A 24,059-nucleotide genomic window follows, 5' to 3' on the forward strand; every position below is an offset into this window, starting at 1 on the left:
TGGGTGAAGACGAGTTGATCGCCGAGGCTGTAGTACGGGGTTCAGGCCCTAATTCTGACCTCAAGCAGAGCTGGACGTTGAGAAAATATACGGAAACGCTCTCCCAAAAATTCAAGTGAAGGAATAAGTATGACAAAAAGCCCCACGGAGGAGCTGTCTTACACGAAACCTCCATGTGAGACGTATATAGCAATGGATTCGTTGTATATTCAACCGTAAAACGTAAAATATTAACTTTTATGATCAAAAAGGAAATCTAACTGTCAATTACTAGAAGGACTCCAATAAACAAATGATCTCAGAAGGACAACTCACGAAACACGTTCAGGCCAAAAGAGAAGGAGTTCCCTTTCAGTAAATATAGAGCAGTAGATCTATTCTCGGGTCTTCATTCAGGTCGCAGGTAAAGCCGTTGTCATGGCCACACCGAACCTAGCTTTAAATCCTCCAGTCGTTTTCCTCGAGCTACCCCTTGCGCCCCCTGCCGGGTAAAAAAGAAGCAGCTCATTTTGACATGAGGATTTCCTCTCATCTTGAAGCTATAGCTCACCCCAAAATTAAAATTGACATTTAAAGGGTTCATATGATGCTGCTAAAATTATTTTATTATTATTTTATTATAAAAAAATATTTTGTGTTTTTGGTGAAATTAATTGTGTTTATGCAGTTTAGGGTTCAAAAAACATTATTTTACACACACTGTACATTATTGTTTCTCCTCTATTCCCTGCCTTTCTGAAACGCATTGATTTTTAGGGTTGCACTGTTCTGAAACAGTTTTGTAAAAGCAATTTTACCACTGATTTCTAGTTGTGTCCTCTTTTGGAAGATTAAACAAAGTAGTTTAGCTTTCACAACGAAACACACAGCGTCTCCACAACATAGGGGCAGCAGCAACAATACTACAGCGAGAATCAAAGTTATGGCTTCTTTCTTTGGACGAGTCTTATTTTTTAAATAGAATATCTCTTTGGGTTTGAGACTTTAGTCTTTGCAACTTTAGGGATCTTATTTATTCACGAACAGCTTGTAACACTCCGAAGAGAAAGGAAAACTTGAAGTTCCTTTAATGACCAACAAGTTGTTTCAACCTTTTTTCTTCTTCTTCTCTGAAACACAAAAGGAGATGTTCGTCACCTTTCACTTTATTGTATATAGGAAAGATGTAAGTGAATGGCGACTTTCCTTTTACCATATTTTTAATCATAATGCACTTCATAGTATGATCAATCAAGTTCACAGAAAATATGTATTTTTGTCATCCACAAAAATCTACACATTCTTTTTATGGTTATTCTCATAGATGGTTATTGATTATTCAATATTTTGTCAAATTTCGGCATGCCTCCAATAAACATTAAAGGGTTAGTTCACCCAATAATCAAAATTATGTCATTAATAAATCACCCTCATGTCTGAAAACAGTTTAAGATATTTTAGATTTAGTCCGAGAGCTCTCAGTCCCTTCATTGAAGCTGTGTGAATGGTATCCTCTCCATGTCCAGAAAGGTAAGAAAAACATCATCAAAGTAGTCCATGTGACATCAGAGGGTCAGTTAGAATTTTCTGAAGCATCGAAAATGCATTTTGGTCCAAAAATAGCAAAAACTACGACTTTATTCAGCATCGTCTTCTCTTCCGTGTCTGTTGTGAGAGAGTTCAAAACAAAGCAGTTTGTCATATCCGGCTTGCGAACGAATCACTCGATGTAACCGGATCTTCTTCAACCAGGGGCTGGATTCACAAAAATCTTCTTCTAAATTAAGAAATTTCTTAAGATAAATTCCACAAAGTTCGTAAGAATGTTCTTAAGTGCAATTCTTGAAAAATTCTTAATAAGTTCTCTAATATATTCTTAAGAACATCTTCATTTTTTTCTTAAGAAAATAACAGCCGCTATTTGAATGAATACATGACACGCTGCTAGACTCACACTATTGTCTTCTTGCTCTTCCTGTAGATTACCCTAATAATCATAATAAGCACGCACCATATACTGTATATTTTTGTCGCGACTTTGACTGCTTCACTTCAATGTGGCCTGTTTTTGAACAAATACCTTTTAAAATGGCCTGTCTCAAGCTGCAGTGATATTTTTCATTCATTTTTGTGCATTCTTAAGAACATTTTTGGGGGAATACAAAATATTTTCATTTTTTTCTTAAGTTAGAAAATAAGAAGAAATTGGCAGTTAAGAAGAATTTTATTCTTAACAATGCTTCATGAATCCGGTCCCAGTTCACCAAATCAAACTGAATCGTTTAAAACAGTTCACGTCTCCAATACGCATTAATCCGCAAATTACTTAAGCTGTTAACTTTTTTAATGTGGCTGACACTCCCTCTGAGTTAAAACAAACCAATATCCCGAAGTAATTCATTTACTCAAACAGTACACTGACTGAACTGCTGTGAAGAGAGAACTGAAGATGAACACCGAGCCGAGCCAGATAACGAATGAAAGATTGACTCGTCTCAGCTAACAGTTAACAGCTTAAGTAATTTGCGGATTAATGTGTATTGGAGACGTGAACCGTTTTAAACGATTCAGTTTGATTAGGTGAACTGGTTGAAGAAGATCCGGTTACATCAATTGATTCGTTCGCGAACTGTATATCACTACGCTACAGATTTTTGAACTCCCTCACAACAGACACGGAAGAAAAGACAATGATAAATAAAGTCATAGTTTTTGCTATTTTTGGACCAAAATGTATTTTCGATGCTTCAAAAAATTCTAACTGACCCTCTGATGTCACATGGACTACTTTGATGATGTTTTTCTTACCTTTCTGGACATGGACAGTATACTGTGCACACAGTTTCAATGGAGGGACTGAGCTCTCGGACTAAATCTAAAATATCTTAAACTGTGTTCTGAAGATGAACGGAGGTCTCACGTGTTTGGAACGACATGAGGGACAAGAGTTATTAATGACATAATTTTGATTATTGGGTGAACTAACCCTTTAAAGACTTTCACTGTTCACAATTTTATGTATTTTTAATTATTATACATATACTATACATATACATATAGTTTGGGTCAATATGTCAGTTACCTCTAGGCCTCCCTGACAGTTTAAAGACTGACACTAAAAGCACAAGCCTGTTGCCTTGGAGAAACTGGGACGGGGTGCACCAAGGGAAACATGCCCACTGGAATAATAGATGTGTGACTTTCGTTTTCTAGAACAAATCAGAGTGTAATTTAGTTTTTTCAATATCTGGTTACTAAAAAAGATCCTTATAATGAATTTTCACTGGAGACTATAAACTAATTTTCCAGGCATAATTAATTCTGGCTCTTATATCAAGACTAAACCACAAATCTCTATCGCAATGGATGGTAGCTTATACACACACACACACACACACATATATATATTCATGCTAGGGGATTTTTGCTGCTTGAACAGAACTCATGACCATATGACCTAAGTCATGGCACGTCACTGGGGTGGGATCATCTATTGATATCCGACACATTAATATCCAACTTAAAGGCACAAAATCACTCACTGACTCACTCTAAAATAAAATTCAAGTATTCAGATAAAAGGAATTTCTTTAGACAGTGGAGCAAAGCTCAAATCCATTGTGTTGGGATCAGTCTGAAGAATTAAAAAAAAACACAGAAACTACTTATCATTTACCATTTCAAATTTATTATTTTACAGACTTTACAATTCACAGACTATTAACTGGCCATACTGAAAATTATTGAAATCACATTATAGCTTTAATTTCTCTGTTTAATTACAGTTTTTATGCAAGAATTCAGAACTCTTTTAATATTAAATGTGCCATTTACTAGGACAGGGCAACTGTAGGAGAGGATTTTAGATGCCGTAATAAAGGCAAGCAACTCAGATGGAAAATTTTAATCCAAATGAATCATGCATTATTGCCCAATGTAAATATATTGTCCTTGAGAATATTAACCTCTCCTCCAATCGCAGTGCACCTAGTACTTCTGCTTTAGGAAGATTTTATAACAGTTACCGAAACAGTCAAAGTCACAGAGGATTATCACTTATAAAGATTTAGTTATTCTACAAATATATAAGAAGTGTAACATACATTTCATGTACAAGTGATCCATTTCAAATGTTTGAGAGACAATATAGCCTACTTAATAAAATGCTCAATGTGTGAAACAAACATCCAGACTATAGTTTCTCTCTACATAATCTCTTAACAAACATGCACACTATTCACAATCTTGTGCTGAACATTTCATTTCTGCTCACACCAAAGATAGCAGTTTTATTTTCTTATTTTTTTTTTATTGATTGATTTAGATCAGTTAGTAATAAAACATGTAATAATAGATAACGTTTCTGCTCGTTGCTTGCTTCCATTGCCACGTGCCACATTCAATAAAACCTTCATTGATCTACATTCATTGATAAAATGCCTTTGAGGATTACAGACAAATCTCTGTAACAAATCCTTCTTTTGTCTGAATCAAAACAGTCACGTTAAATGTTAAGCTGGTGTGAACGACTGTCCTTTTACAATTTCCTGTTATTTTTGAGCTACAAACCTCATTGAGCTACAATGAGGTCAAAAGCTAATGTGAACATCTTATAATTTAAACAGTAACATATTTATTAATAATATAGTAGTCAAAGTAACGAAATGCTTGTAAAAATAAAGGAATAAGGTATTACAATTCCAAAGCCCATAAGAAAGAATCATATGAAATCAATCAAGCTGCAGAACAGCTACTTCCCCACTTACTCCAAGGAATGGAACAGTCTGAGGTGTTTGAAACAGTCAAACCACAAAAAAAAAACAAAAAAAAACGTGTGGATATATATTGTGTATATATGGGAATCTGTGGGATCTCCTGCATAGATGTGTCTGTAGAGATCATCTAATTGATCTCTTCGAGTGCAATGTTACATTTGCTCAGCAGACATTTTGCTCTCTGAATGTCTCAAAGAATTACCATATTCTTATTCTGTAGGTACAGTTTGTTTCTCTGCCAAGCCACAAGCAATATAAGGTTGAGTTGCCTTGGTAACTGCGCTCACAGCAGAATGCAGTACTGCTGTTGTCCAGCGGGGGCAGTACTACATCTCTTATGAGCAGTGGACATCACAAAGCGCAAACTGCAGCTGTTCTATTACTCTGGCAACTCAAAAGAGAGCTCAGCACTGAGGGCTGCCGGGTGCATTATATTACTCATGATGTTTGCTAGGTTAATGCACAAGCCATACCCCGCAGTGCTGATGCCTTTGAAGGTATAACAGGGAATATAAACTCCCACAGAACCCTTACTGGCCATATTAAAGCTTGATTGGATCTCTAGGTCAAAGGTAATTTACTAATGACCTCTTATTACCAATAGATATATAAAGGTAGACACCACGTTCGACCACTCAAAGCAAGTAGATGCCTCTGCCATCCTGGAATGGTGAAGTTTCATTAAGCATCCTCTAGATATAAAAACCACCGAAATTTAAACTTAAATTCCTAAAGAAACTGGATAAACTTTCACATATACGAATGTGTTGGTTTGTATGCACTCAACATTACAGGTTTTTAAACTATATTACCATTTTAAATGTCAGCTTTGTCTTGTTGTATTGTGTTAGTTTAGCAAAACCGTCTGCTGAAGTCTATTGTAGATATAGATTTTCATACATGCGTATAACTACTGTTTCAGACATACAGGCTTATATATGGAGGACGGCCCATAGATACAGCCGCTACTAGTGCATCTACCTAGACATATCTATGTTATCACCTAGGTAGATTAAAGTGAAGGTGGTGTTGTTGGCATGTAGTGCAATCAGACATCTCATTGTCAGTATAGATGAACAGATGAAAGATTCGGTCAGGGGCGGGGCTTAGGCAAGTGTGCATGCGGTGATTGACAGCTAAGACACATGAGGGGCAGGGAGTCTCTCCAGGATCCAGGTGCTCACCTCCTTTAAGACAGACTCAATAGTTTCAGGTAAGTCATGATGTAGGGCATGGTAGGCTTCTTCATAAACCTGTTGGTCACAAAAACACAAATAGATCTGTGGGTTAGGAAGGCATAAACTGTACAAAATTGTCATTTAAACTGTAAAAGAACACCGTAAAAAAAACAGTAAATAAGTTTCCCTACTATACACAGGGAAAAACAGTAATATAAATGTAACCTTAAATTTCATGTAATTTTACAGTAAAATGCTAATACATTTTGGAAGTAAAAAAAGGTGTTTGTCAGTATAACATTTTAGTAGCAGCATGGCCTTTCTAATCAAAAAGAAAAGGGCTATTGGATTTTTTATTTATTTATGGATTTAAACTGCAGTTTGTTCCATAAATATGCTAACATTTTTACAGTATTTTTACAGAATTATTCCAGCAACCACAGCTGTGGTTTGTCCTGTATGAATTATATTTATGATTTTCTTTTTACAGTCTTTGCATGAATCTTGGTGTAGGGCTATGATATGTGTTTCCATTCAGAGTACTGCATGAATGTACATCTGGATCAGGTTATACTGAGAAATTCAAAACATATACTGGCACAACATAAGCTCAGATCATATTCACAAGTCAACCCTCGAGTTCTGCAGTTTAAAGGCATAGCTCACCCAAAAATAAAAATTCTTTTAAACCTGTATGACGTTCTTTATTTTGCAGAAGAATATATTTTTGAATTTGGACCCCAATTACTTCTATTGCATGGACCTGAAAAAAACTAACTCTGAAACATTTTTCGAAATATATTCTTTTGTGTTCTACAAAGGATGAGCACATGCTGAGAGAATGTTAATTTTTGCATTTTTTGGTCCATGTTTATGCACGTTTGATTCACCTTCAGTTTTTTATCAGTGCTCTTGGCCTCATTATACATTAGATGAGCACCTCTGATGTCACAAAGCTTGTCGGCGTCGCCATGGAGAATGTAGAAGGGCCATGTGATGTTGGGTAATTCTCTCTCAATTCGAGCTGCTGCTTCCATCAGCTGCATACCGAATGCAATGCGCAGGCCTCCGTGATAATTTAGCTTATCTGTGTCATATGCCTCCACCTAATGGACAAGAGGAGATTATGTGGGATTACAAACAAGATCCTAATATAATAGTAAATCTTTGCTCAAGACTACACTAGGTAAAACTGAGGTTTTAAACAATTACAGTGAAATCTAGGCGACTGTATAATGTTTATGTTGTGTATTATGGCTGAATAAATGGAACCAGCTGTTTCTGTTGACGTAAGAGTATACCAGACTCAAGCTATGAAGAAAATCACATTCATATGTTGTCACTATGTATAAGCCTCAATCTAAAAGAGTAGGTTTACTATGTAAATACTGTTTTAACAGCAAACATTATAAACAATGCTGCCAGATTGTCTACTTAGGCCTATTTGCACACTAACTGTCAATGTGAAATTTACGCACATATGCATTGCCCTACTTCTACAGGAGACCTTTGACATAGATTCCTGTACCTGTTTGGGATCCCTTGAGACCCATTTTGACTCGATCGAACCAAGAGAGAGATTGGGAGTCAAACGGTTTAGAATTTTTGCCACGAAAACCTGCAAAGAATCCAAAAAACCACATACTGACAATTTACTACAGAGAACTGAACATTTCGGTCACGCCAAATACTGAATGACTGAATTTACATATTTACACACTTACATATTTGAAAAACTTAATAGAAACATTCACAAAAGTACAAATTAAGCAGATAACAAAAAAATTTGAAAATGTTCACATATTGAATAAACAGACAACGGCCCTGGACTTAATCCACACCGAAAATGTATGAATGTTATTAAAATACTGATCCAAAAAAACGGCATTATGCATTATTTTAAATGAGCAATTAAAAATGCATTATTTAAAAATATATTTTTTTAAATGATTAAACAATAGATACTCTAAATCCTTTCTAAAAGGCTATTTTGACACTTTCTGGTTGTTAAATTAAATTTGAACGTTCATAGTTGACATATGATGAGAGGCAGAGACTGCCTGAATAGAGAAATCTCTGCTGCCTGCCACACGCTGAAAGCTCCACTGCTGTTTTTTGACAGCTATTGTTATTTAATGGCTTTAACAGTCTGACTGCAGGGGGCAGCATATCTAATTTACAGCTTCATGTTTCAATTGTGGTGGTTATTAAATGCAAAAAAAAAATTTGTGGAGAAAGAAGAACTGACTGTCACTATAGCATGTTCATTGACTTTTTACCTTGAAGGGTGTAGCAGATTCAGCATTCATTTGAACCATGGGGCCTATGAGAACCACACCTGCAAAATCCTGCGGCCTCTCACAGGTGGTCAGAATGGAAATGGCCCCTCCCTGTAGTAAAACAAACCCAGTCATGTGATTGAAAACAGCAATATCTAGTATTTACTTGTAAAGTACTTTGTGATTCCTCCCATATACATGTATATTCCACAATAAAAAAAAAGAAAGAAAATTCCATTACTGGTTATTTTCTTTTAACACAAGGTTTTCCAAGAAAATACTTTATGATATAATAGCTTAATTCCGCTTTGTAAAAACAAATCATAAATTATTAGATTGTGATTATTTTATTTTATTTTGTTAATAGCGTGTTGTTTTATAATAACATGCTTATTTGTGGGGTTTTGTTTACTTTAAAGTATATACATAGCTGTCTTTGTATTTTAGGAAGAGCATCCACCACAAACTGAACACCATATTTTGGGGTCCTTGTAATTAGAAAGTTAAAAAACTGTATTAATATTATGTTAGTTATACACTGCATGAAAATATGTACTCTTAATTTGACAATAAACATGTTTTCCATCCTTACATGGGTAAATCTAAGTGAGAAGCCCCTAATTAGTAATTTTCTGATGCTCTGCTCTGCTTTCTTCATCTTGTTTCTATTATGATCCTATCTATGAATATTCATGAGTAGAGGCCAGGATTCAAAAGAGTTGGAGAGATTAAAGAACAGTTCCCACCACATTTCTAAGAGACTCCAGTAATGGGCTGTTTTAAGTTACGCACAAAAGCTTTTAGTCTAGACTTACAAACCCAAACACACACTTAGTTTAGACACACTACAAATGCACACTAACACTTAAACCTTCATCGAGAAAATAGGTGGTTTGTTTTGATTTGATTATAAAGGTAATTGCATTTTAATTTTGAATTTTTGAATTCCTGGGAGGAACTGGAAGTTTCAAACGCACACCCTACACACAGATAATTACACTCACAGCTGCATCTGTACGTGCACTTCCTTTACAAACACACACACACACACACATGCACATTATTATATGACACTGTTCATTTTCATCTGTAAACATGTGATAGGAAAGCAAATGTTTATTCAGCCAGTAGCTTCAGTTCCTCAGGCCTCAGGAAGTGAAAAGTACAAGGACATATAGTCCCATGACTGGAAGTAACAATACACACCTAATTGCACATTTCTTTTCAGGAAGCATGTTTACAATCATTTCATTTTACAAATTTCTTATTAAAGACTCTGATTATATAAGTACCAAACAGCCTGGTATTACATAAGATACTAGATTAGTGAGTAAATGAGGGGGAAAACTAAAGAGATTTGAGAGCAGCAGGAACACGATTTATTATTTAGAGTTATAATCGGCACTGAAGGAGCAGGAGAGAGGTGCATTATGGGTACTAACTTTAGGATTTCTTTACCAGGACACTCATGTAGTGGGGAATTTATATCATATAACTATCCCAGAAATAATTATGATTTTGTGATGGTGATGTTCCACAGAAATACATTGATACATACATCCAGAAACATTTCTAGTCTACAGGGCTCATGACATGAAGCTTCTTGAGTATGCAGCTGGTCTGTTTTATTAATGAGAACTGTTGAGCAAAAACAAAAGGTAAAGAGCTTCCAGCTGGATTTTTTGTTAAGTTCAGTCATGCACAGTTTGGATTTAACACATGCTGAACATGGAAAATGTAACAAAGCAAAATCAAAAGGTCTTCCTGTAGCCTCCACCCCATGAGTCACAGTTTAGACAGCCTCAGACATCACGTCAACGGACCGTTGGTCAGGGTTGCCAGGTTTTCACAAGAAATCCTGCCCAATTGCTACTCAAAACTATCCCAAAACTAGCCCAATTGCATTTCTAGGGGTCCCCAGTTAAAAATCGCGTTCCGAGGAGCAAAATACAAATTTTTTGGTGGGGTTCCCCTTCTAAAATTGGCATTCCAGGGAATGAGTATCATGTTATTGGACTCACTTCAACCCGCAGACATGAAAAACAGTGTTGAAGTAGCCCAATTCTGTGGGTAAAATGTAGACTTGGCAACACTGTCATTTGTTGAACGTCTGATGCATATGGCACACAAAATTGGAAACACTTTGGGAGTTTTGAAGTCATCATCGGATTGGTTGAATTATACAGGATTTCTGGGAAATACGTGTGTTGCGATCTTTAAAGGGATAGTTCACCCAAAAATGAAAATTGTATGTTTATCTGTTTACCCCCTGGGCATCCAAGATGTAGGTGACTTTGTTTCTTCAGTAGAACACAAACCAAGATTTTTAACCGAAACCGTAGCAGTCTATCAGTCTTATATTGTAAGTGGATGGGAATCACGGATAAAACATTTAAAAAAAAACTGCACAATCAAAAACCAAATTAAACCCTGCGGCTCGATACATTGATGTGTAAAGACACAAAACAATCGGTCTGTTCAATAAACTGAACAATTTATATTGTTTTGTTTTTTTAAATAGTATTGCCTATTTTGTTTTATTTTTATCACCAAAATTTTGAAAACACACCTAACTGCAAAAAGTTAATGCAGGTTAGGGTCACACAAGTGCAGTCTACTCTCTTTCTCTTACATTAATATATATTCACTCTCACTCACAGCCATAGCTTTTACAATGAAAATGTAGAGTTATTTGTCTATAATGATAACAATACTATAAAGTTTTAATAACCATTTGAATTCTATGAGAATAGTGGAGCCCACACGATAACTTTCATAATGATTTTTCAGTCTGATGAAAAATAAAACACTGGCAGCCAATCAGAAAACTGCAGCATGTGCTTTTAATAAACAGAACATTATCACTGGTGTGAACATTAATATAGTTCCGCTACAAATATAGTTATCTTAACAGTTATCGTTTTAGGTGTGAACACAAAAAATAGAAAGGTCTGTAGAAAGCATGTGACCTATGTTTGCTTATGAAAAGACATGGGGAACTGGCTTCAAAATATGTCCTACCATTGAGTGTCCAATGATGAAGACTGGCAGCTTGGGGTACCGGCCCTTCATAATGTCAATGTGCTGGAGGACGTCTCTGATGTATATCTGGAAGTTTTTGATATCCATTCTCTCACCTTCACTCTGGCCATGACCAACTGAGACAATAAGAGAAAGAGAATTAATGATGTAACATATGCTTCCATTCGCCCCCGTGTCTTTGTATATCAGCTTTCCTTTGAAACAGGAGATAAATAGGGCTGTCACTCACAGCGCAATGCTAATTGCTCACAAAGAAGAGCTCAGGAAATTTTGGCATATAACTGACATGACATTTAGTCAAGCAAATTAACATAATATTAATAATGGAACAATAGAATAAAATAGAATAGAATAGAATCTCCAAAAAGCATGTGGTTTACAGACATACTGAGATGTTAGACTCCATGTAAGAGGAGGAGAGAGACAAAAAGAGAGTAAGAAACAAACAGAAACTGACTGTAATGGTTTCTGTTTGTTGTATTTCCATTGAACCAATTACTCACACCGAGACACCAGACAGTCAAATCACACACTCACACAACCCCAACTGCTCATCACAAGGTGGCTTGCTGTCTCTCTGCGTGAATCATTAGTTACCATGGTACTGCCACAAAACAGCTTAAACATTCTGTACACATAGCACCTGCTATTTTCTGTTTCATTTCATTTTTCTTTCATTTCTCAACTCCATCCCCCACTCTACACCCAGGATGTCCATGCCCACAACATCTGTTGTAAATGACAGGAAAACCGGGTGGATGAATTACAAGGAATCAAATGTGGGCGTAAAATAGTTTTCACCCCACTCTGTCACATTCTCATGAAGAGCACGCCCTCCTACACGACCCAAAACACTGCTGCACTGTTGCTAACCAACAAATCTGTGTGTTGGGGATTTTAGCCGTTTGATTAGGAGTCTGCCACTCACCGTGATCATGGGCGAACACCAGAATGCCATGCTGGGTCAGGCTGTGAGCAATGTCAGCATATCCCCCACAGTGCTCTCCTGCTCCATGGGCGACAAACACCAGAGCCCTGATGGATGAAAACACACATTATTGATTTGGGAAAGGAATTCAAAAAAATTTAACAAAGCTGGTCCTGATTCCTTTTAACATTTCCAATTCCATTTACAGTTTCATTAACAATTATTTTATTACTTGTAAGGAAATCATTTCAATAATACATACATTTACAACAATTTAGTTCTAAGACAATTTAGTTCTTAGACATTTCAGTCTTTTTTCGTTTGTTTTTGTGGCTTTACTACATTGGTTTTCCTAAATATTTCTGATTCACTAAAGAGAAACAACTTACTAGACCTATTTCTGAAACCACAAGGACCAATTCTCAATTCAACTATTTGCTTATTAGCATATTATTAACATATTGGCTGTTTATTAATACTTATAAAGCACATATTCTTAATGACCATATTTTACATCCATAATACCTAAATACTTAAAGTTAACAACTACCTCACTAACTATTAATAAGCAGCAAATTAGTAGTTTCAGGCAAAATTCATAGTTAATGGTTTGTTAATAGCAAGAAACAGATCTTAAAGTGTGACTTATACCTTCTGTAATTGATCTAAAAGTATCATGCTACACTAATTGGGTATCTGTATGCTATGCTTCCTCATAAACTGACCAAAACAGACATTTACAGACACTGTAATGTAATTTAAATTACATATTATATTGTGATGTGGTAGGAATTGTAATCAGGCACTAAAGAGAAAACCCATTAAAAATTTTGGAGCCAACGGGATTGCCTGAAATCCTAATAGGGGACCTGATTTCTCATGATAGCTAGTGCAGGATACTTGGTCAAAAGGTTTTCAGTATGCACTGGAAACTTTACGTGCAATAACTGTTAACAGAAGCGTAAGTCATTCGGTTCTGGTATATTTATACTGGTATTATTCAGAACCATTTCTCAGTTTCCAGCAGAAGAGAAAAACACATCCTACTAACAGTCTCCCACCAGAATAACAAGATATGCTCATTATCAGCTTACACACTAAAAACCCAGAAAAAATAAGGCAGAAAGAGAGGAAGGATAAGAGAGAGAGAGAGTAGAGAGAATGAGAATAGCTTTATTAGGTCCAAACTTGTGCAGATTTGCTATGACCTCAATGCAGCCTCTAATCAGTAACAAAAAGAGTCTTTGTAAATGTATAATGGACTCACATGGTCTCAGAGGACTGAAAATTGGCATCTTAACTTCAATTTGGAGAAACTGCTATTCTTTCATATCCTCTGTCATACTAAGAAATGCATTTACTAAAAATAAAGCCTCTCAACCTCAATCTATGAGCTGGTAACTTGGTGTAAGATAAAATGGAAGTTTTTGTGGTTATGATCATCCTTAGATCAAAACGCTTTTCTCCTTGAACCCTGGGAATGCAGTTTGTGAGGCAGACAGAGAGACTACTGTGTGAGAGTGCATGTCTTTAGAAATTCCAAAATAGTTCTAAAGTAGTAAAACTACAAAGTAACAATCATCAAGGGCAGAGCAGAGATAAACAGAATGAAATTCAGTGCGCCTGTACAGTTTTGGCTATACTTGCGAGGGCCAAATGTTTTGAGTATAATTTGGCACTGCTATAACAACTGTTTGAATAACCATGTTTGGTAGAGGAATTCTTCTCCAAATGCTGTGAGACAGAAGAAGATGGACCACACTGACCGGCATGACCCAATTTGTTGGACTGTGTATGAGTGTTTTACTTTGCATGGGTTCAGTGCCCAGGTTATCTATTGAGCAATCTGTCAATCATTATTGGGGTCATACAGTGGGCTACTGTGGTCTTTTCAACTTTCACACACTTCCTGGCATCAGCACTGGACATGTCCATGTAAGCGACTGTACAGGGACATTGTGAGATGATGTCTGGGCTGTAAGCGGAGTAGTTCTGTTAAATGTTAACCCAAGCAGTGAAGTGGCAAACTCAATGTAAACAGTTTGCCACTTCAGCTACTCATATCAGTCAACTTCAACTTCCAACAGACCACCTTACTACATTCAGGTTTACTTTCAAAGGTTGGTTTGGTGTAGATGTCACCTGTGTGCTAGGAGGTTCACCACAAACTTGAGAGGAAAAAAGATTTTACAAAACATACATGGTAACATGTTCACTTAAGATATTAATAAAATATGTTAAGATTTTTTTGTACAATCACATTTACCAAATTTGCTTGCATTACTATTTCCTTCAGCTTTAAAAAAAAAGTGAAATTATGAAGATTCATTTTATTTTACTGACATGTATAAAAAGAAAATATTTAATAAGGAGAAAAAGTTATTAATCTAGTTTTAAGTCAGAAAACCGTCTCAAAACCAATGTTGACATACAATGTTTGGTTGCACTTTATTTTACAGTATGTGTACTTACATGTATTATAGTGTACTTACAGTGTGTTTATCTAAGAAAGTTCTGGTAATACAACGTAAGTACATGGGTTAGAGTTAGGTTTAGGGGTAGTACCTAGTCAATACATAGTTATTGTAATTACTATAATAAGAATATAGCTGCAAGCAGCGATGGCGGGCTCAAGCCACCAATGCCATCGCCACCCCGGTGGCATCAGGTAAACTGTGCCCAGCGGGCAAATGCATTCACAATATCCCTCTGGCAGTGAGGTTTTAAAGGATATGGCAGTTAAAGGGTTAATCCGAATCATCTAGACTTTAAAATCACATTCACAGAACAATATATATATATATATATATATATATATATATATATATATATATATATATATATATATATATATATATATATATATAACTTTAGTAACACTTTACAATAAGATTCCATTTATAAACATTATGTTAACATGAACAATATTTATATAGCATTCATTCATGTCAGTTAATATTCCAAACTTAAACATTAAAACATTGTTTTATTGTGATTTTTTTCCAAGCACATTTTACCAATTCCAAACCATATCAATCTTGATAACTACCATTATTTTTTATTTAATCATTTATGAGTGCTATACAATAGTCCAGGAAAGCTGGAAGAGAAAAACAGGTCAAGAAGAACAGACAAAAAGAATTGCAAAATAATTAGGAATTAATGTGAAGATAAAATTTTAGTCAATTCTGCAAGACAGACTTTCAGGAAAGGAGGTGGAATAAAATGAGCTCCTAAATTTTAATCCTGGATTCTGGAAGATATATTCCTCAAACCATCGAACAAGAGGAGGTGGTGCTGGTCCTTCACGAGTCACTCTAATCTGTTTATTAAGCCTATATATAAAGCCTTAATATATAGTATTTCACAATACTTCATGGTATTCTAATTAAATCATTTTTTGGAATCTTAAGTCTCTCAGTGCCTGACACCGAGTAATTCTGGAGACTCCAGGAAAGTGGCAGTTCTGTAAAATGTTGGCGCTGGAGACTAAATGCTCCCTGATAGTTTCACACCTAATTCACTTAACACACACACACACACACACACATTACCCACAGTGACAGTGGGACTGAGTGACATCAGATGTATGATAGTTTTTTAATTTTCTATCATCCATATAGTGTTGTATAGTCATGAAACTATTGTCATGAGACCAGTCATTCTGAGGAAATATGCCTCAGAATGACTTGTCTTCTATGTGTACATTTTTTTTTTTAAGTGTTTAGAAGCTGCACTTTAAAAAAATAAAAAGACATTTACTGGTTCCTTTTTTACTATTATTTCAAAAAATCACCACGACAAAACCATTCAAGCTATCCAAAATTCATTCACACCTGTTCTGTAAGATTAATTCTTTAAACAGTGGTAAAAGAGGATGTGGTGCTGAACCTTCAAGAGTCACTCAAAACGTATCTGTCCATAAAGCCTATAAAGAATTATTCTTAATATACACTTCACAATACTTCAGCTTGTTATTCTAATTAAGTGAGGGTCATTTTATCAGTAAAATTCCTAAAATACATATTATTTTATTTGAAAGATTTCTATAAATGATTTAAATCATACTCGTTTCTACAATAATTATTTAAAAGTAATCCTATAGCTCCCTCTGGTGGCCATTATTGGTACTAAGAATTGCAAGCTTGATTTATAAGTTATGATAGTTTTAATTTTATGCTGGCTCTTGAAAATGATAAAGCTATGAAACTTACTGTGCTTCCTTCAAATGAGGACTTCTACTTATATAAAAAATTATGAAGAGTTAGAATGAAAAATTTTAAAGATATAGTAAAATAATTATTGTATTTTTTATGTTACTTTAATAAATCTCTAAGGCAACACCATTTAAGCTATCCTAAACCCATTCACAATTTAACATCTCAGTATATTGGCATCATGTTGAAAAAGGAGTATGGAGTAGTATGAGGAGGAGTATGAATTCATTTACAGGCTGATTTTATCATAAATCCACAATAAAATTTCTGAGTTCTGTATCAATCTGTGTTGTTGTTTGTTTATTTTTATCTTTTATTTTTCATAGGAAGATAACTGACCCTTTACTCTCCTTTTTAATAAATGTGCTTATAAACCAAGGACAAGCTATTTATAGCTGTATTTATGAACTGCTTACTCCTGACTATTAATATTGGGACAAGGCTTTATAAAGCATGAACTGACTATTTACTAATGAGTGCAGTTATTATAAAGTGTTATCAATGCATTTGCTAATGTTAACAAATTAGACATTATTTTACAGTGTTATCAAATCCTTTAAATGACTCATAAGCATTTGTGAAAGTTCTGCTTGCATTACAGCTTAGTCTTGATCTGTGAGCTGAACAGATTTACTGTTACATCCATGAGATTATGTAAATTAAAATAAATATAATGTCACAGGATGTCATAGGTCAGTATCAAATGAGTTTGAAATTATTATTTGCAGCACAAATAAGGTTTTTTTAGGATTTTTAAAAATCCCTAAAACTGTCAGAAAAAGGTTAAGGCCTAAGCTATTTCTATGTGAGTGGCTAATTTTATTTTTGTTTTTATAATTGTAATACACAAACTATGAAATTATACAAAATGTATAAAAAGATAAATAAATAAATACGCACACATTAAAAAAGCAGCCAAGTCGAATGAGTTTCCTTTTTTATATAGATTAAAATTGAAGACAGAAACAAGTGGTAAATGTGGTCACTTTAATATTCAAATCCAGTAGATCCAGTTTATGTTCATGTGGCTGTTTTCGTTTATATTCGCCAAGCTATTATGTATTTTGAAATAATCTTGTCCGTTATGTGTTCGTTCGTACGACGAAAGACAGAAACCTGCAGCTCAAGAGATATGTTATTCTGCCAGTCGCGCTTTCAAATAGTCTTGCACACTTAAACGGGTCACAAACACCTGCATTTAGCTTTTGTAGTGTTACAATGGGTTTATTGTGTGCATTTGTGGTAATATTTTATTTAAAAAAGCTCTTAAACAAGAATAAATTCGTTTGTTTTGAGCTGGACACTGTACGCGCTGATCGGAGGCAGTGATTTCAGATAGGCAGCTGCAAATATTTCATTTTCACACAAACAGTTCAAAAACATCTTAATTTAGCTCTTGGTGTGTTCTAATTGGTTGATTGTGTGATATCGCTGTAATAATTTATTTTTAAAAGCTTTAAAACAGGAATAAATTCGTTTTCTCTGAGCTCTTTACTCCAGACGCTCGTGATCACAGCGGTGATTCATCTCTCCTATTTCTCACGTATCTCTGGCCAGAAATAATTTATCCATGAGCCCTGAACCGGTAATAATCAGATATGTTGGTTTAGCTTGTCAGTGTGAATTAAATCTAAGTATTTGTTTGTATTTTTAACCGATTTAAAAGTGAAAGTAAAAGTCCGGGAATTGAACCTGTAGGGGCGCTATTTCTCTCAGACGATGGAAGTCTGAAGCACATATACTCAAACTGAGGGACAGCGTGAGATGAGATGTCTGACAGTTTTTTTAATTTTCTGTTATCCATACAGTGTTGTAAAGTCGTGAAACTATGCATATTTCCTCAGAATGACTTTTTCATCTGTATGAAAAAATTATTTGACGTGTTTGGAAGCTGCAATTTAAAAATACAATAATGATTCCCTTTGTAAGGTCATTTCAAAAAATCACCACGGCAAAACCATTCAAGCTATCCAAAATCCATTCACAATTTAAGTTCCTATCAGAAATACTGATGTGTGTTCAGAGTTTTGTGAAATTCTAAGTATGTTATTTGCCTCAAAATCACCTGAGAAGTATTCCAGTTTGACATGTTGCCACGCCAACAATTTTTTAGATATCAATATCCCCCTTGCAGATTTATATCGGCTGTGTTTTAACATTATTCTGAAGAAGTTTGAAGCAAATCGAGTAATAATAAGATGCTGAATTCAAATCATTTTGAAAATGACACACTTCCTTCTGCCAGTTGGTGGCGCTATAACTTTGACTCCTAATAGTCACATATATGCGATCGACATCATACAACGAATAATCTGATGAAGTTTGATTAAAATCAGGAATTGTATGTGGACGGTATTAGACACTTCCTGTTTCTCATTTCTCGCCATAATTTCAACGCCTCGCCACGAGCAAACCGTTCGAGATATCAAAAATCCCCTGGCAATTTTTCATCCCCAGTGTCTTGAGATCATGTTGACCGAGTTTGGCGGCAATCGAGAAAAAATCCTATGACAAGTATTTCAAATTCCAGAGCATGCGCTTTTTACATAACTCTAAATAGCTGACTTCCTGTTGGGTGGAGCCTATGACATGCAATACGAAAGTTGTTCGGCACGATGAGATCTATATGTGTACTGAGTTTCATATGAATATGTGCAAGTATGTGTGAGCTATACATCAAAATTTTTGACTGTGTTCCAGGGGGCGCCGTAGAGCCCCTGTGCCACGCCCGGGTCCCAGCCTCTGCAGGCTCCTAAAGGCCACAGATTCCAAAATGTGCGCAAATTTTCAAGAGTTTTTGAGTATGTTAAGGACCCCAAAAGCCCCCACAACTTTGACGAAAAATTTGAATACTAAACCCTAAATAGCCAACTTCCTGTTGGGCGGAGCCTATGATATGCAATACAAAAGTTGTTTGGATTGATGAGATTTATATGTGTACCGAGTTTCATACGTCTACGAGCAAGAATGTATGATATATGGCCCTCCATATTCCAGGGGGCGCTGTAGAGACCCTGTGCCACGCCCATGTATCAGTCTCTGCCCGGCCCTAATGGCCGCAGGTTCCAATCTGTGTGCCAATTTTCAAGACTTTTTAAGCACGTTAAGGGCCCCAAAAGCCCCCGAGACGTTGGAAAAAAATAATAATAATAATAATAATAATAATAAAAAATAATCCTAAGGAAAACAATAGGCCTCTCGCCCTTTGGGCTTGAGCCCTAAAAATAGTATGTACATGAGGAACAGAGCTGTAAAATAAAGTGCTACCAAAATTCATTTACAATGGTAATATTACATTTAGTACAACAACTGTTTCATTTTGTTGTATTATAATATCACATTTATTAGTAATAATACATTTGGATTATTTAATATATTCATATTTTCAACTTTTTTCATACATAAAATATATAGATGGCATTTTATTTTAGGAAGAAAAATATTGTTTTTTAAAACCCCAGATTTAGCCTACAGTATAAAATGTCTACACTAAATGTGTAAAAGGTGGGATTCGAAATTGGTTTATTTGGCCACATTCAGATGATGTTATGTAATACAAAAAAAAAAAAACATATGTATTAGATCAGTTTATTATAGCATGATGCGAAGCATTCAGTAATTTCCATGTCCCACCCTAAGCTGATATGTTTCTAATCAGCTAGTAAACAGACACAGAACCTTCAAGCGATCAACCACGAGCTAAATATTTTACCATAAACAGAATGACAGTGCAGTAGAGGGGATCCTGGTAGCATTCCTTCAGATGTCTGATGTAAACATCTCTGATGCCTGCATTAGTTTCATTAGCTGCTCTGAATCTTTCCCCTTCAGTCATGGGAAAAGCTACGTTCCACATCCCAAAACAAAATATTTGTGGTTTTATAACATTTCACTGAAGATCACATGGTTTTGTGGTTTATCAATATACTCTCATTTAATATGCCAGTGAACATGTACAGATGCACACACACTCTTGTCATATACACTGTTGCTGATAAGCATTAGAGATCAAATTAGGCTGAGAGAGGGGAAGAGGTGGTAACTATGGTAACGGCATGCTCCCCTGGGCCGCAACATGGCCACTTCAGGGTGAATAGCTAATGGCAAAAAACAGCTCTGCAACAGTAAGGCATAGAGTTTGACCTGTTTGACGTAATCATGACATCCACACAAACACTGCCTGATATGACCTATTTTTATAATTACTCAGAAGAACCACAGCAGATGACACTAGAAAAGTGTAGCAGATCTGTACTGTGTGACTGTGTTTGTGTGTCTACAAGTGGTCATAAAGGGGCCATGAGCAGGGGCTTTCAACTCATGGAAACCAAGACCTTCCGTTCTGCTTTTACTGTATAGAACCTGAGTGGGCCCCTTTCACATTCACTTTAACCAGATGAGTAATTCAGGATGGTATAGTCATTTAACAAGATAGCATTTATAAGAAACTGGATTACAAAAAAACATTGTGAGTAAAAGCAGGCACTGCCTGTAATACATAAATTCTCTTTAAAGTAAACCTATTATTTAAGTAAATTAATTTGCACAGCATGTGATGTCAACAGGGTGGCACCCATGAGAAGCTGACTGGCTCCATGTAAAATACAACTTTTTTTAGAAACTGTTTGTGTCAATGTTGTTTTCTCCAAAGAATTGTTCATTTTTCATTGTTTCCAGCATACTGTGTCAGCGTTATACAGCCTGTCCAGTGTGAATTATGAACAAAAAGACTCATCATGCATCCAAATATGCTATTCAGAAGGATGAAAAACAGTAGGCCTACAAGAGCATTTCACAATTATTCTAAAAAAAAGAAGCAAAAAGTGCCTGGATGACCTATTACTTCTGAAAACATCCCAAGACGGACACTTTATTATCATATGTGGCCACAGGAGAGAAGTTGTAAATGGCAGTGAAGCGCTTTCAGATACAGCTTTAGCAGCTGGAGTTATCAGTTTGAATCATCCACTGAATTCACTTAATCATTTCCTCTACCCATTACAAGACAAATTATCATTACTTTCAGTGTTTGTTAAATGTATTGTTCATGAAACTTAAATTAGAAACATTACTCATTCATATGACATGCATTTGAAACAGCTTTATTTGTATTTTTGTTATTATTTTATTGTAATGAATGAATTCTTCAGTGAGTTTATGTGTTAACTCGGTTTTTTAGCAGTACATTTATAAATTCCTAACTGCACCTTTAAATGCAGGATTTTCAAGAAACTTCCCTTGTCTAGTTCCTCACTCACCAGTTTAGGCATCATGTGATGGGCCAACAGTTTGCAAAAATGGCAAAAGAGAACCTCGCGGAAGACCGCAGATCAACCACTGTTAACGTTTACTGCCAACTGAATCGTCTCTGTTATAGCCTGTTTGTAGTTTTGAATGCGTGTCACGTTTTAAAAGTAGCCTAGCTACCCGCGGAGGTGCTGGAAACTAAAGGGCAGACTCTTGAAAGTGGGCTAAAAATAAGCTCCGTAAGGAAACATCCGTAAACGCTTATCAGCCTCTCGTCCTGCTTTACCGGAGGCTGTAACGGGAGGATCTATTGCTTTATCCCAAGAGGCCTGACCTAATCTATATCTGTTTTGTATACGAATGTCTCGCACTTACTTCGGAGGACTGTCCGGCTCCCAGTAACGGCAGAACAAGTGCAGTCCGTCGGCGTTGACGATGTGCGCCAGGTCGGTGTATGGGACACCTTGCGGTGACCGACGATTCCCCTCGGGTTCCGGCATGTCCCTGCCGAGGGCTGAGTCTGAAATAAACAGACGGAGCGCGGTCAGAAGCTCGCTGCTGTACCAGTATGAAACAGCAGCGACTAACAGGCAGGTGGCTAGCGCATGCATTCCGGGGATTTCATTCATCTGGTGCAGCGCAGCGTACAGCGACCGGCAGAATATTTTCAATGACAGTCCAGTCCCTTACGTAAGGAGCACCGGAGCGATAACACAGGACTGTCCTGAGTATTTACACAAGCACGCGCGTTTTTAAATGGACTAACGATTCAAAGAGAGTCTGTTGTCATCATCTCTCGCACTGAGCAGTTTCCTGTAGTGTAGGCAGAAAGAAAAACAGCGCGTGCACTGCGGGACTGCTGTGACCGACAGAGTGCCAAGAGGGAGACAGTGAGAAAAGCTTCCAAAGCATCGACCTGCCAATTAATTTCACTCCAATCTATTTATCTGGGTCGATAGAGAATCGAGGCCAGCACAGACTGGTTTATTTAGATTGTCAAAGCCACATTTAAGCGATCCATTCTCCCAACCCGGAGAAACACTGAATGACAGGATACACGTTTGTTTTCATCATTCATTTAAAATTAATTAAAGTCAAAGTCTATTAATGTTGATATTTAGCCCATATTGATTATTAATGGTTTGTTTTCTATGCAACGATAATGGTAGTTTTTTTATTTTTATTTTTTTTACTTATTCTTCAAAATCCTATGCATTTTCAGCTGACTGTCAGTATCTCGATTGTCCTCTATGATCGTTGTCTACTTTTTAAGTGCCCAGTTCATTATAGTTTTGATTAGGCTATATGTGTATGCATAGCAAATATAAATAGTCATACCTTAAAGCTTGGAGAACTATTTATTGATATAAAACAAATCAGTTTTTTATACCTAAAATGTATAGGCTACACGCAGCTCTTCAAGGAATGTGAATTCCCTCGACTCGATGCGCGTGTCTGGCTTAGATTATGTCTAAATAGCTCTTCGCAAAGGTGACTCGCAAATATCACATTTACTACATATTAACCAACAATAAATAAATCCAACCAACCACCTACCTGAATGTGCTACAGACTGAATACTGGAGACCCAAATTTAGGAGTCAGTGGTCCGGTACTGGAGGCGTTCGTTGACAGCGGCGCTCAGCCTGCTGCTGTTTCCTGCAATGGGTTCAACTCTGATCCGCTCACACACAGATGCTGAGCGGCCGCCTGATGGGTGGAGGAAGATTGAAAGGGGAGCCGTGTGAGAAACCGCCAGCACGCACACGCACGCACGCACCCACGAAACTCTCTCTCTCTCTCTCTCTCTCTCTCTCTCGGTTCTTTAACATTGATTACAGCTAAATGAGATTTATTAAACTCATTAATCTTAGTATGTCAACTCTTTCAGTTAGACTAAAAGCTTAGCTTAAGGTATGAGACTAATGCTGTTCTCTTGCATTAGGCTAGAGTTGTTTTCTAGTCTGTGTGTGATATACAGATGAGGAAATGTCGTTAAGGCTTTTTATTCACCTCTTGCACAGTAAGTCAGTTGCACACCACCTGTGCTTTAGTCACAGGTAGGCTAGGCTATCATCTGTTCAGAAACAATACACAGGTAAAGTAGATGGACAGGTTCTAGATGATCTTTTCCTTTTGGGATATGCTGGAAAGACCAGTTTCTCTAAAACTTGTTAAAGACAATTTACATACAAAAACAGCACCCATCAATTGAAAAAGACTTTCTTCATTTATTTTTAAACATCCCTAAGATACTTAGCACTTCAGACTGAACATAAACAAAGAACAGTTTAAGAACTCCAATCCTGTTTTTCAGGGTTGAATATGTTCACAGATAACCGGTAATCTAGCATGGTAGATAATTTCCAAACAATTCCACCACAAGAATAAGAAAATTACAGTTTATTTAAGTT

The 24,059-nt window shown here is 36.2% G+C and overlaps 1 protein-coding gene across 2 annotated transcripts; it reads right to left on the minus strand.

The window, feature by feature from the left end:
* Window positions 1-3,644: 3,644 nt before the first annotated feature.
* On the minus strand, window positions 3,645-23,419 carry mgll (monoglyceride lipase). 2 transcript variants are annotated; one of them, XM_026270833.1, is made up of 8 exons: window positions 23,203-23,419; window positions 22,021-22,165; window positions 12,182-12,288; window positions 11,233-11,369; window positions 8,212-8,322; window positions 7,461-7,550; window positions 6,823-7,038; window positions 3,645-6,007 (listed from the first exon to the last, which is right to left on the minus strand). In XM_026270833.1, exons 2-8 carry the CDS (start codon window positions 22,143-22,145, stop codon window positions 5,891-5,893), a joined length of 903 nt encoding a protein of 300 aa, XP_026126618.1. In that variant the 5' UTR covers window positions 22,146-22,165; window positions 23,203-23,419; the 3' UTR covers window positions 3,645-5,890. The 2 variants fall into 2 exon arrangements, with proteins under 2 accessions (XP_026126618.1, XP_026126617.1); XM_026270832.1 differs by lacking the exon at window positions 23,203-23,419 and having other exon boundaries at window positions 22,021-22,533.
* Window positions 23,420-24,059: the final 640 nt, after the last annotated feature.

Source organism: Carassius auratus, chromosome 8 (assembly GCF_003368295.1).
Source record: "Carassius auratus strain Wakin chromosome 8, ASM336829v1, whole genome shotgun sequence".
Classification (NCBI taxonomy): Eukaryota; Metazoa; Chordata; class Actinopteri; order Cypriniformes; family Cyprinidae; genus Carassius; species Carassius auratus.

Bases quoted from the DNA above. Each gene is read 5' to 3' on its own strand.
- mgll (XM_026270832.1), bottom strand. From the start codon at position 22,274: ATGAATGAAATCCCCGGAATGCATGCGCTAGCCACCTGCCTGTTAGTC. The intron at 7,551-8,211 runs GTAAAAAGTCAA...GATTCTTTGCAG, and splicing joins AATCTGCTACACCCTTCAAG to GTTTTCGTGGCAAAAATTCT. The intron at 7,039-7,460 runs GTACAGGAATCT...CTTGTCCATTAG, and splicing joins TCTCAAGGGATCCCAAACAG to GTGGAGGCATATGACACAGA.